At 36.0% G+C, this 15,105-nt stretch overlaps 1 protein-coding gene across 4 annotated transcripts in view; it reads right to left on the reverse strand.

Annotated features, from left to right (window-relative positions):
* PPP1R9A (protein phosphatase 1 regulatory subunit 9A) overlaps positions 1-15,105 on the reverse strand; it is a 264,666-nt gene that overhangs the window by 57,049 nt on the left and 192,512 nt on the right. For all 4 annotated transcript variants that reach the window (XM_069461963.1, XM_069461962.1, XM_069461960.1 and 1 more), the window contains exon 6: positions 6,243-6,467. In XM_069461963.1, coding sequence (XP_069318064.1) covers positions 6,243-6,467 — 225 coding nt within the window. The remainder of the gene's footprint in view (positions 1-6,242; positions 6,468-15,105) is intronic.

A 15,105-nucleotide genomic window follows, 5' to 3' on the forward strand; every position in this document is an offset into this window, starting at 1 on the left:
TAGCAGCTCCTGATGCAGCCTCTCCCTGCTTCCCACTAAACTACCAGTAAAATCACATAAAAAAAGAAAAAAATCATAACCCAAAATGAACACCATAACTAAAAACTACTGTTTCTAGAATATAAAAGAGTCATAAAGTTGAATTATAAAAAATCCATCCAAGATTCACTCCAACGACAGGGAGACGTTTTGTGCCACCCTCACTGGTTATCCAATGAGAAAAATGGACAACAGACTCTACCATGTTGTCCAGGAACAGGACCTCTAGCCGGGTTCTCTAACTTCCTCAGCATTCCATATTCATTCAGAATGCAACTAGAGAAAGCATGCAGGAAGATGGGTGATGCACTGCATGGCACATTGCATACTTTCAGCTGTAGACCCCAAAGTAGAATAATATAGACAGGGGTGGTCTTAGTAAGTGCCTTGGTAGCAGTGAATACTGGAAATTACCTTTTTTATTTCTTTTTTTAACTTAGAGAACTGAGTGGCAAGGTTTGGAAATTTCTCCTTAGTACAGAGAACTGCCCTAAATGATAAACTGCTAGAAAATAGCAACGTGGCTGGGAACTAGGCACATGAAAATGTCCTCTTGATGTGGGCCTAAAAATGGGATTCATAATGAAAATGTGAATAATTACCAATTAACACCAAACACAAAAATGTTTTCATCTCATTTTAAGATAAATAAAGAAAAACAGCATTGTACTGGCACAGGAATGAAAATATACACCAATGGAACAGGACAGAGAACCCAGATATAAAACCATCCTCATATGGCCATCCAATTTTGGATAAAGCAGACAAGAACATACACTGGGGAGAAAGGAATCCCTATTCAATAAATGGCACTGGTAAAATTGGATAGCCACATGTAGAATACTGAAACAGGATCCACATCTCTCACCTCTCACAAAAATCAGTAACAGACTTGTGGACAATAGACTTAAACTTAAGGCAAAAAACTATAATAATTCTAGAAGAAAATGTTGGAAAAACTCTTATAACATTGGCCTGGACAAAGAATTTATGAAGACGACCCCAAAACAATCACAGCAACAATAAAAATAAATAAATGAGACCTTATCAAATTAAACAGTTTCTGCACAGCCAAAGAAACTATCACTAGAGTAAATAACGTACAGAATGGGAGAAAATACTTGCATACTACACATCCAATAAAGGGCTAATAATTAGAATCTATACAGAACTCCGGAAAATCAGTAAGAAAAACTCAAACAACCCCATTAAAAAGTGGCCAAAGGACATGAACAGAATCTTTTCAAAAGAAGATAGAATAATGGCCAAGAAACATGAAAAAATGCTCAACATCTCTAATCATCAGGGAAATGCAAATCAAAGCCACAATGAGATATCATTTAACTCCAGTGAGAATGGCTTTTATCAAAATGTCCCAAAACAAAAAATGTTGACGTGGATACAGAAAGATAGGTACACTCATACACTGCTGGTGGGACCGCAAACTAGTACAACCTCTGTGGAAAGTAATATGGAGATACCTCAAAGAACTAAAAGTAGAACTACCATTTGATCCAACAATCCCACTACTAGGTATCTACCCAAAGGAAAAAAAATCATTCTATAATAAAGACATCCGCACTCGAATGTTTATAGCAGCACAATTCACAATTGCAAAGATGTGGAAACAACCCAAGTGCTCATCAATACATGAGTGGATTAATAAAATGTGGTATATGTATACCGTGGAGCACTACTCAGCCACAAAAAACAATGGTGAACTAACACTTCTTGTTTTATTCTGTGTGGTGCTGAAGTCCATTTTTCTAAGTGAAGTATCACAAGAATGGAAAAACAGGCACCACATGTACTTACTATCAAATTGGTACTAACTGATCAACACTTATGTGCACAAATGGAAGTAACATTCACTGGGTGTCAGTCAGGAGGTGCGGGGAGGAGAGAATGGGTAAATTCATACCTAATGGGTACAGTACGCCCTGTCTGGGGATGGGCACACTTGTGGCTCTACTTGGGCAGTGCAAAGGCAATATATGTAACCTCAATGTTTGTACCCCTGTAGTATTTTGAAATAAAAAAATAAAAATAGAAATATGTTGCCTAAAAGAAACACATTTGAACAAAAGAACATACAATGGATGAAAATAAAAAGAAAAAACAAATGTTGTTAAACCAATATAAAGCAAAAGAAAACCAATGTTGTATTTTTACTATCAGACAAAATAGAACTGGGAGCAAAATGCATCATAAGGACAAGAGAGATGTTACAATAAATCAAGAAGTTGTAATAATCTTGACCATATATGCAGCTAACAGCAAAGATTTAAACAACAGTAGCTGGTGATTTTAATTGATGCCTTTCAGAATTGGTGGATCAAGCAGACAGAAATCTAAGGCATGTTATAGAAGAAATGTGTACATGTCTTTGTATTATTACTCTTATCTACATATGCAAAACATAAATGTCACACCTAGACATAAAATACGTCTGCTTTGTGCACACACGAAGAATATTAAAACAAAACTGTTTATGAATCAAACTACAAAAAAGTCTCAAAAAGTCTAAACAATAGTTATTATATGCTATTTGTTTTCTGATCAGAGTGTAATAAAGTTAAAACCCAATAAACAAAGTATAGCAAACTAAAGTTCCATGTCTGGAAGTTAAAAAATATATTAATATAAAATTCTTATGTTAAAAAGGAAATTGCAAGAGAAATTACATACAAAATGGCATTCTACATATAAAAAATTATGCTATGTAACTAAAGCGATATTCAGAAATATTATCACACTTAGAATGTAAGCATTATTAAAAACAAATGTACTAAGTACAATTGATCAACATCAAAAAGAAAGGAGGAAAAATCAAGATACTAGTATTTATTAATTGAAAAAGAAACAATTAGCAACTTAAAAGCTAGATAAAATTATGGAAAAAAACAACAGAAAAAAGTAAAAATATTAAAATAAAGAAAAAAGAATATAAAAGGGGTAAATAATTATAAATATAAGATACTTCAGTACTTTAAAAATTATTTTATAAAAATCTAAGTTAATAAATATAAAAGCCTAGAGGAAATATATAAATTTCTTTAAAAATGCAAAATACCAAAATTGCCCCCCAAAATTGAAAACCTGATAGAGTAACAGCTATTATAAAAGGTATTTAAAACCTTCCTGAACAATTGCACAGACGGTTTATAGCTGAGTAATAGTAAACTTTAAAGAACAGAAATTTCTATCTTATGCAAATAATTAAGTCTCTCTGATAAAAGTCATTTCTGAAAATAGAAAAACAGGGAAAACTTCCTAATTACATTGATGCTAATATAATATGTGACAGCTATTGATTAATGTACTCTAGTCAGATTTTCTGTTAATTATAGCTGGACATATATGTAACTAATAGAGGATGCTATAAAATTTTACAGTGGATCAGAAAAAAAATTTGAATTAAACAGATATATTCCATGAACTTGCATTAAAAGATTCAATGTGGTAAAAATGCCAGTTCTCTGAAGATTTACTAGTTTAATGCAATTGCAATACAAATGCAAAGAGTATTTTTCAAGGGAATTAATAAAGTGATTCAAATGTTTTGTTGAATAAGTTGAAAAGTAAAAGGATTTTTGAAGAGAAGAGTTAGATGATTTGTTTCATCAATGTTAGTGTATATTCTAACAGTATTGTACTGGAAAAAAATGAGAAAATGGAACAAAATATGAAGGCCAAAAGCAGTCTAGAACATAAAGGCACAAATTCTATAGATAATAATGTTGGCCTTCCAACCAGAGGGAAATGGGTAAACGAACATTTAATAAAAATGCTAGCCAACCTGTCAACTATTTGGGAAAATTAAACTATGGACCTGTCTTACATTATGCCACAAATTCTACTACATGCTTGATACCATTCATTCACTAAATGTTTAACAACTAACTATATGCCAAGAACCATGCAAAGACTGAGGATACAACAATGACCAAAAACATAGGAGCTTAGAGTCTACTAGGAAGATATAAAACAGGCCCAAAGCAGGACTGACTGAGATAATGTCAGTCTAATGTGTTTTGCCCAAGTATTGCAACACATATTTTTGCTTAAAATAAAGTAATTAAAAGAAACTTGTAATATGAGACTTCATGAAGACTCCAATACATCATGACCCTCCACAATCACTCCAGGTTTTGTACATAATGCTGTGAAAAATACCTAGTGCTATATGGTACTTAGGCATGTATATTAATAGCATAAGGAAATTTGAGACTGTGATAATGACAGTCTACAACATACAAATGCCATCAAAGAGTGCCACACAGTTGATACTCAGTGGTAATCTTCTGAAGAAATGAATATATTGATGTTAAATATAAAACAAAAGAAGATAAAAGATTTACAAGTAGAACAATGTGATATTTGCCTGCTCTTGAGGTGGAGACAAATTTCCAATTCTTAAAAACTAAAATTAAAACAAAGGTACCAATTCGTTTACTCAAGCTAAAAATAAATCAGCCATGTTACATGGGTCCAGACCATGCAGTTGTCTACCCTAGGATCAGTAAATTTTTCTAGGAAGGGCCAGAGAGTACTGCAAATTTAGCATTTGCAGGCCATACAGTCTCTGTTGCAACTATTCAACTTTACTGTTGTAGCATGAAATCAGCCACAAACAATAAATAAAGAGATGGGCATGGTTGTGTTTGAATAAAACTTTACAAGTAGTGGGCTAGAGATTTGGACAATGTGTCATAGTTTGCCAACCCCTGGTCTAGATCACACAGTTGTCCACATAATGGTTCACACTTAAAACCGTATTTACGGAGCTTTGAGTCCTTGGCTTAATTCAGAAAACGGAGGATATAGCCTTCTATATATTATTTCTGCTTTTTAGGCTCTTTAGCTTCCATAAAAGAATGTACACTCTTCTCCCAGCTCCACTATTTACCAAAGACTAGGGGCTACACTCTCCTGGCAATATGAAAGAGCTCTATTATTATTATAGGCTTTTGCCAGGGCATTCTACCTGATCTCACTGCCTCCAACATTTGTTAAAGTTGGGTTGAGAGTTAAAACATTCAAGGGAGAGTTCTTAAAGAACAAGTTGTCTATCCATTGTCCTAGATAACCTACATTCTTCTACCAAATCAGAGCTGCAGAGAAATGGGTACCTAGATTATATTAATACCTCTTTCTCCCACTCAGCCACTTCCTGCAGGACTTTTCTTTTTCTTCCTTACTCTTTGGTTTGAAGATATCAGTTAATTTAGAAAGTCTTTATAAGAAATAGGGAGGTTATAAATAATGACAATATTTGTCTTCCACACTGGAGGATATTCTTCCAAAACAATGAAGAGTAAACTGCTTGGAGATGTATTCATCTCTGTTTCTGTTTTACACGTTGGGGTTCTGAGTGGTGAATGTGGAAGAAGAGTTTATGTGGTTATCTACATCTGCCCTCTCAGGATCTACTCTTGGCCCTTCTCTGGCAGTGCCTGGCCTCAGGGGGCTGACCTCCACAGATGCTGAGACTGCCTCCCCCAGGCTCCCTTGCCTGGGTTTGGCTAGAAAAGACATTAGCAGAAGGAAAGCAGGGTTGTAGTGTTTATCGCTCTTGCCCCCAAGGATGCAGTTTTTAGCAGTGGCTGCACCTTATTAACGTTGCAGATATTGAACAGCCCTCCTTCAGAATGGGAATCTCTAGCTCTCTCTTTACCTATTAAGCCAAAAGATGGTAACAGCTTCCTGCTGTTGCCAATCCCTGTGCACTTCACCACCCCTCGTTATTTCTATTAACTCTGTTCAAAATCCGTATATTATACTCTCTTCAATTACACCCTTTGGGTAAGCCATCTGATGCTTAAGAACCTATTTTAGGTAAAGAAAGAAAAAGAGTCTTTTTAGAAAATGACTGCCTTAGAGGAAAGCTTATCAGGTACCAAAAATTCTGTAAAATTGAAAAAATACAACTGGAACTTATCACAGAACTGCACATTTAAGTTATAGCTTAAAATTAGATATGTTGTAAACTGCCACTCTGACAAATAAGCATTTAAATCAATGATTGCAGAATGAGGTCTACTTAAATTCTACCTTGCAATTCAATGAGACCCAAGACAATTTGTTATTAAAAAGATGTCATTTGAAAATTGATTATTCTTAATAGATTATTCAAACAAAAATATATAGGTAATAATGAAATGGACAAGCACAGAGAAATATTTTGCAGATCAGCAGCATACCTCCTGGAACTTGTGAGTGAGCCTGGCCATGTCCAGGTGGGTTGCGGAAAACATATCCTCACTCTCAGGCAGCTCAAAGACCTCAATGGCCACGTTCCTGGCAGGAAGAGCAGCAGCAGCTCCGGCCACCGCCTCCTCCTCCTCCTCCTCCTCCTCTTCCTCCTCTTCTTCCTCCTCCTCCTCCTCCTCCTCCTCTTCCTCTTCCTCTGTGGCATATTCTCCAGTCTGAAAGGAAGGGGATTTCAGAAATTCAGCGTCCTTACCACAGGTGGAGGTGGGTTATTTAAAAATATTTCATAAAAAAGAAATAAAACATGTCGCCAAATGGTAAAAGTGTAAGTAGACTTTAAAGTCAAGCATGCCTCATGCAGCCAATGTTATAAACAAATGTTAGTTCAAAGACCCAGAGTGACAAATCTATGCAATACACAAGTGCATTTCTAAAAACCTAACAGTATCAGTAGCATATTTAGCATAGCAATAAGAGGTTTTTTTTTTCAATCTATCAGATGGTTTTACTAAATAAAATTATGTTGCTAAGGGAAATAAGTAATGTTTTTAAATTCCCACCTGCTGTGTGAATAACCCACCCACTATTGGGAGCAAGAAAGAGGGAAGGGGAGTCCAAAGGTTCATAGAGTTGGAAGGGCCCTTAATTAAGTCTTGAAAAGCTGTAACAGATTAATTCTCCTAAGCTTTAGAGTTCAATCAGTTCTGTCTTGTTTGTTTGTTAATTATTGTGGTAGTTAACTAGTGAGCTAAACGGTAGACCAAAGGTTTCTAACTCATAGCCTGCACATGTGTATTGTTTTGCCTGCCTAATACTTCTATAAATCTGAGTATTTTGCCAATGTGAAAAACAAAAAGATTTCACATAAAGTTTTTTCTTGAGAAAGCCAAAGATCTGTTAATATAGGCACACTGTGGCATGATAAAAATTGGTCAGTTAGTAGTGGTTGCTCCCTGTAGATGGGTCATGCACTTCCTAATACACCATAACTCCCCTAACTTCATATTGTTCTACACTGTTAGTGTCACTCCTTTATAATACCTGCAGGCCTCTGTAGGTATTTAGTTCATGACCCCCGGAATAATATTCCTCTTTGCCACTAACTTCCTTAACATCATTAGAAAGTATCTCCTCTCCTGGCAGCATCAGGCTATGAGATTATAATTCAAAATAATTGTTTGAAATCTATACCTTATAATTTAAAAATAAATCACTGATTCACAGGGTTAAAAAGACAAAGTTCATTTAATTCGTCCCATATCCTTCAGGTAGTACTTTATTTAACACATAAAACATAGGTAGGAATTCATATAGCTTTTAAAAAAACTTTCATAAACAGTTTACTGAATGATCTATTCCTTTGATTAAATAGGCTCAGCATCTGACTGCTGTTTTTTCTTTTGGTTCTGTACTATATTCTTCTTGCTAAAATTGAAATCCTTTATTATTTTAGTTTTTTTTTTTACAATGTTTGCACACAAAGGAAATCTGGTCATTAACCCCAATGTAATAATGCGCAGTGTCTGGAAGACCATTGTTAAATTGACTTCAGACTTCTCTTTTTCAAATAAAATAATTTTAGTTGCCTCAACAGGTTTGAATTGTATTGTCTGTAATTGTCTTTGTGGTCACACTCTGACTTCTTCAAGTTCTTCACATTTCTTTAAGTTGTAGAGCCTGGAAGTAGCCACAGCTTCTAATAGGAAATCTGAAGGTCATTGACCATGATGAACAAACACACTGCCTCAGTGTCCTTCAGATTCTGCTTCCCACACAGAGCTTATTATCATGAAGACCTTGACTTTGGTCACATCTGTGTATAGAAGCAAGCTCAGAATATTTCATGCAGAGCAGTGATTTTCCAAACTAGTTACAGGTTAGCTAGAATCCCACCTCTGCAACCCCACCAATAAAATCAGAGATGCTCTGACTGAAAGGAAAAGAGGTTGGTGGCCTCCTTCTTGATCCTATATATCTCCTCAGCACCTGAAACTCTAGGACTCTTTAGAAATCAGTCTGGAAATGTCTCAACTCTTAAATACCACTCCAAATGTCTTTGGCGCTGACAAGGGAAAGGTATTAAGAGCTGAAGAATGGCAGCTGGTTGGTTCAGACAGCTTCTGTATATTAGTACAATGAGGTCCTAAAATCTTAAAAGGGCTCTAATTCTAGGTTTGGTATGATTTTTGCAGTATTCTGTAACTTAATCCATCTATTTATGTATACTTTTAGAATCAATAGGTACTTGGTAAATCCCAATCATGTTAATTAATAGGAATGGAGCAAGGCTGGTAAATAAATAATCTCAAGATACCTTGTTGAAAGTTTTCATGTAGAAGTATAAAACTGTATACTAGTTTTTAACTCTATAATTACAAAGCCAAGCTTTGTAATTAAGCTGTTATGAATGCTTAAACCAGGTATATAAAATTCAGTTCTATATAATTAATTTGAAGAATAGCATTGAATGACTCAAGAAATCTTAAGCTAAATTTAAAGTCTGACTAAACTACAATAATGTGCCACATTTTAAATATGAGTTGAAATGAACAATTTGATTTCCCTTTGACAGCTTGAAAAGAAATACATGTTCATTATATGTAAGATAATATAAATGTGTGCCTAAGGATGAGTCCTGACATATAACAGGATCTCAACAAATACTTTTAAGAGAATAAATCCAAGAATGGCAATTGTATTTACTTTGTAATATCCAGAACTTCCTAAGGAGGTTTTCAATAATATCAAGAAAATGAACTACAGCCACTTGTTAAGAAGGCAGTATTCTGTCACACATATTTTTAACAACCTTACGGTGAATAATGGGATTAGAGAATATATAACATATGTAATTCTTACCTCTAAGTATAGTCCTAGCTCTGTCAACATATACATTTTAACTATCAAAGTTATGTTCATAAATGTCAGTTATTAAGAATTCTCCTTCTTGATTCTTTTGAGTTAGCCAGTCTCCTCTCCTTCACCATACCCAAATAACCTGCAACCCTGCTAAAATTCTTATCATTCAGCTCTCCATTTACTAATGTTTTCTCTCCAATTAGCTTTAGAAGCATCCTGAGTACAAATACGTCTTTTACTGTCTTGATTCTACTTATTATTTAGTATAAGCTATGGATAGGGTGTTGAAAAACTATGTTGTCATTCTCTCTTGATGATCATCTGCCATTCCCACCCTGAATAGGCTTTAGGATGTATTTATTACAGAATCTCATAAACATCTGGAAATAAAAAAGTTATACTTAGTAGACTAAGAATAATAGCTTCTTCTGATTCTTTCATTTTTTTACTGGAAATGGAAATTATTTTTATGGTTATACTGCAAGTAAAATAAATGACATGGAATTTGTCAGTATAATATAATGTTGTAAACCTCAAAACTAGATGGGATTGAATCTGCCATTTACAAAGGAAAATGGACAATGCTGTACCCCTCTCTGTCCCCCATGTTTGCTACAACAAAGTATTTCCATTGGTATCCAACTCTTCTTCTGTTTCTGGCCAAATTCAAAATCTTTCAAGTAATAAGAGACTCTTGAAATTCTTTGTCCCAACCCACAAACCCACTTCAAATGTGGAAGGAACAGTTCTTAGGGTAAAATATGACAGAAATAGTAAATGTTCCTTTTCATGTCCTTGTCTACTTTCTTGATTAATATCATGTACTTTTTAATAGCCCCATAAAAAGGGGAGGAAAGTGAAGAACAATCCCTTTGCAACTTACTGTGTGCCTAGCATTGCACGTTCCTCAAGAACTATGTGATATGGGTGTACTGTACTATCTTAATTTTGAGGAAACTGAGACTTGAGACTTTACCTAAGGTCTGACAATTAGTTAAGTTGTTGAAGCTACATCTAACATATTCCAAAGCCTATGCTTTTTCTTCTATGCTATGCTGCTTTCAATCTATAGAAACTAAAGCTTTGCAGAAAAAAAAGAATCAGGAATACATTTCTTTCATATTTCCCCAAACCAAAACCCTGGGGCATAATCTGTTGGGCTGAGTTGCACCTTCCATAACTTTGAACATTATCATTCAATTCACATTGAAGACTTTCACCTGTGTCTACTGGGCTCCAAAGTTCTTGTCCTTTTCTCTTCTTCTGTGCACCTTGAGCAAGTGCACAGAAGTCCCCTTTGAAAAGATGGGGAACAGTAGTTGGTGGGTTAATTGTAATATGGAGAAGAATCATTGAAAAATAAACTAATATTTTTCACACACCATTTTACACACACACACCATTTTATGGTAACTTAAATCATAGAAGTATTAATTTATTTGGCTAACTTTTAATTGCATGGCCAACTCTTCCTGTTGACTTATGAGTCTGCTTACTGATGTTTCATGCACCCTTATATAAAACACAACCATAACATTAGTCTATAAAATTATTGCAGTGTCTTTACAATGGATGAAGAAAAATCCTTGCAAGGCAACATGGGCACAAAATTCCTCTAGATTTTTATGGTTTTCTCCTATCTTTTACCTTCTCACACCTAATTTTCTTGAGCTACCAGTCTTTATTACATCTTCCCAAAGCATTGCATCTACTAACTTCCTTTACACACATATTACATCAGAGCACTTAACATTTTATTAAATAACACAATTACAATAACAAGTACAGCCAAGAGGTTTTGCCTCTTGGTAAGCATACAACTTTTGACTAGTGGGAGTAGAAGTATGCAGACATACTAGAGTCCGGAACACTCATGAGAGTTGTAGATTTCCATCTAGGTTTTACAGAAGGAACAGAGAGTATCTACTACTGGGAAAGTCAGCTTCTATATTAAAGCTTCAATTTCTTCATCTATAAAGTGAAACACAAATAGTTCCTTAGCATAACAAGGCATGACATTAAGTTAAAATGCTACTTGTGTATTTAACACAAGGTCTGGCACATGGTAGGTGCTCACAATAAGTGACTGCTGTTGTTACTACTGCTGGTACAAACACTGCAATAGTAACATGTCAAAGCCTCTCCAATCTGTATCTTGTACCCAGGCCCAAGGAAACTTCCATGCCTCTGCTCTCCCTGCTTACTGGCCTCCACCTACCCCAGTGATCCAAGATGAATATCCATCTCCATTAGAACATCTTGTGATGCTGCTACCCTTAAGACTTTCCTAATCTCCTTTATGCTCCTACTATATGCATTACATCACTCATAACACTTTGATGTTTTTATATCTGCCTTCTCCCATCAACTTCTTCCATCTGAAAGTTCCTGGAGAGTGCCAGGTACAATTTATCCCTGCAATCCCAGCATGGCTAATACATTGATTGGCATATAGTGGGCACTAAACAAATATTTGCTGAATAAATTCAGACAGTTGTAGCCACATCTGCACAGCACGGCAGAGCCTGATTTTCCTGTTAATCTCAGCTTTCCGGTATGAAATATAGTGAAGCGCAGCTGCAGCTGGGGCCTAAATGACCCTTTTGGGATTTTCTCTTGTTGTTAGGTTCAACCAATAGCAGTAATTTTTGCTGTAGCAATGTTTGCTCTGGTAAATTCAGGGAAACTAAGTGGTACTAATCATAAAAATAGCCTTAATTATGCAGTTTTTGTTGGAATTTGTTTACTGCATTTGAATTTGGTTCTATGTATTTTCAGACTCAGTTCTGTAAGAGAATAGACGAGAGCTCTTTCTTCTCTGGAAGAAAAAGACCTCAAACTAACACTTTACTGTTTAAAATTCCTAAATCTGCACCAACCATCCAGATGGCTTTTGGCAAAAGCATCCCCTTCTCTGCAAAGGCATCTCTCTTTCCATTTTATGTCAGTGACTTCTGTGTGTCCTAGTTTTGTAATGACAGTCCATTTAGTCTCTTTGAATGTCATATGCTCATCTACTGGATGGGATTAACAGCACCTTTTTCAGGAGGCTGTTGTGGGAATTTACAGGAGTGACATCTTCAAAGAGTTAATCATAGTGCCTAGAATATGCTAAATGACTACATGACTTGATGACTATGATTATCGTCAACATTTTTTGTCTCTTCAAAACAACACCATAAAGTAATGCGACAAAAAAGCATGGGCTTTGGGGCTGGAGAGACCAGGGCCTCGAAAGAGAAAAAACATGTTACGGTTGCATCATAGCGGGCAAGCCATTTAGCTTGTATGTATCTTTTGTGGTCTCCTCTTCTATAAAATGGTGTAAAAGATACCAATCTCATATTGAGAAAATTCAAACAAATAAAATATGTAAAATATCCAATATGATGCCTGGCCCATGACATATATTCATTTCTCTTCCCATTCATCCAGTCATTCAAAATTTTCTGTCAATCTTTTGTTCTCAGAATGTTTCTTATTTTTTTTACTCTATTCTGATTGTCCAGTCACCAAGTCAAGAAACTTCTAAAATCCATATGTAGATTACTGATATGTGTTCCCTGCCTTCAGGCTGTCAGCTCCTTAGGTCGTTGGTAATACTGCTCATAAATTATTCTTCCTAAATTTCTGACCAGATAACATTTGCCGATAAAATCTTTTCCAACACAACTCAAACTTATCTTTTCCTTCTTAAAATTTTCTAGCAATCGTGGTAGTTCATAAATTAGCATTTGATTTTACAGTAGTTTAAAGTCTTCTTTGGTGTTTTCCCTCTTCCTTTTAGAAAGTATGCCACAAAATCATGGACTCTATTTCCTGCCATGGTGGGCACACTCTAAAATGACCCCCAATGTTCCCTGCTTCCTGGGTATTCATGCCTCTGTTTGATCCCTTGCCCTTGAATGTGGGCTGGACTTAGTGATTAACTTCTAACCACCAGGTATAACAAAAGTAATGGAATGTCACTTCTGAGATTAGTTTACAAAAAGACTGTGACTTCCTTCTCTTTTGTCCTCTTGCTGTCTCTCTGAGCCCTCACTATTGGGAAGTACGTTGCCATGTTATGAGTATGGAGAGGCCCACATCACAAGGAACTGGTGTTTCTGGCCAACAGCCAGCTAGGACCTTGCAGCCTGCCAATAGTCACATGAGGGAGCTTGGAAGTGGATCTTCGGAGCCCTGCCAACAGCTGTGAGTAAGCTTGGAAGCAGATCCTCTCCCAGTTGAGCATTTAGATGACCACAGCTCTCACTGACACCTTATTTGCAGCCTTGGGAGAGATCTTGAGTCAGAGACATCCAGGTAAATTGACCAAGGATGTTGTAACATACAAATATCTCTTGTTTTAAGTTGGTAAGGTTTGGCAGTAATTCGTTATACAGCAATAGAAGGGGGAGGCTGCCAAAACAAATACAAAAATAACAGGGAAGTGACTTTGGAAACAGGCAGTGAGTGAAGGCTAGAAGCATTCTTAAGAGTGTATTAGAACAAGGCTAAATTGCCTTGCACTGATTGTTAGCGGAAATTTGGAAGTGGGAGTCCTTGTTACGTGGTGACAGAAAGCTTAGCAACATTATCACCTTCTCTAATGAGAAAGTAGGAAATGTTCCTTGTGAACTGGGTGACTTAGCTAAATAGATTTTCCAACAAAGTGGTGAAGGTGCTGCCTGATTGCTTCTCACGGCTTATAGTAAAATGTGAAGGAAGAGAGATAAATTGACAGTACTGTTAAACAGAAAGGAACCACCAAGCCTTGATGGTTTTTGAAAGTCTTAAAATTAAGTCTAAAATTAAGAAATGGCTTCTAAACAAAGTTCAAATCCAGGGTACTGCCAGGAGAACATGGTCTAAAAATGAAGCATAGAGTGTAACCATAAAATCTTGTTAAGAATTCTGAGCTTAGAAGAAACCCAAATTTTTTTATAATGGGTGGTAAGCAAGTCTGCCACTGCCCTAAAGGGAGATGCTATCTATTTTCCAAGGCTGTTCACTATACAAAGATCATTTAAAAGACTATCTGAAACAAAGGCCATAGGTGCTGCTGCTCACAAGACATGCAGAGAAGTGAGAAACCCACGGAGGAATTGTCTCACAATATCCACCCTCTTTTCCCCACTGTCTTGCTTGTGGTGAATTTTCCCAGGGGCATAACACTCCCTTGGCCACACTGATCAACGTGAGTAAGAGTGGATAGGACTAGATTCATGCCATCTACCTCACAGCATATAATTAAGACTACTATCAATAGGACTCCAAGCAGCAAAATGAATCCAACTTGCAGTGTTGAGATAAACTATATTCCCAAGGCTCCCAGACCCATTGGTTCCATAGATCCTATACATCATCACGATATAACTTAGAAACTGAGTGGCTTTCCCCTTTAGCTTGGCCTAAGGTACAGCAGGATGTATCAGTAATTGCATAGACTTGGCCTAAGGTACAGCAGGATGTATCAGTAATTGCATAGACTTGGCCTTGACACCCAAGCAGGAAATCTAGGATTTAGAGCAATTCTGTCATCCAGAACAAACTTGGATAGAGAGTTGAGGCTGACCTAAATGCTTTCCAGGACTGAGGTGGTGACGTTGAACACACCAGCTACCGTAAGAAACAAATTTTGTACAACATATCTAATTAAATGACTCCAATCATAAGGATAATTGCTTGTAGGGTTCATATAAATAATAAGTCATCTGAAGACTACATGATCTAATGGTGGTCTTTCTTTAAATACATAAAAATCTTTTTTATAAAAGATTCTGTCTTTAAAATATTCTTAGTGAAAAGATCTCTAAAAGATTTTTCTTTAAATACATTTAAATACTTAACGTGTGGTTACATAAGTAGCTCACGGAATTTGATCAGTTGCCAGAATTTGTTTTCATAGTTTGCCATCCCAAACTTTAATATATTGGTCCATAATCTTCCAAGTGACAGACTAAACAGGTCATTAGCAACTGTCCAAGTAAAACTGTAAAATAACAAGGTTCA

This window comes from Eulemur rufifrons, chromosome 29 (genome assembly GCF_041146395.1).
Source record: "Eulemur rufifrons isolate Redbay chromosome 29, OSU_ERuf_1, whole genome shotgun sequence".
NCBI lineage: Eukaryota > Metazoa > Chordata > Mammalia > Primates > Lemuridae > Eulemur > Eulemur rufifrons.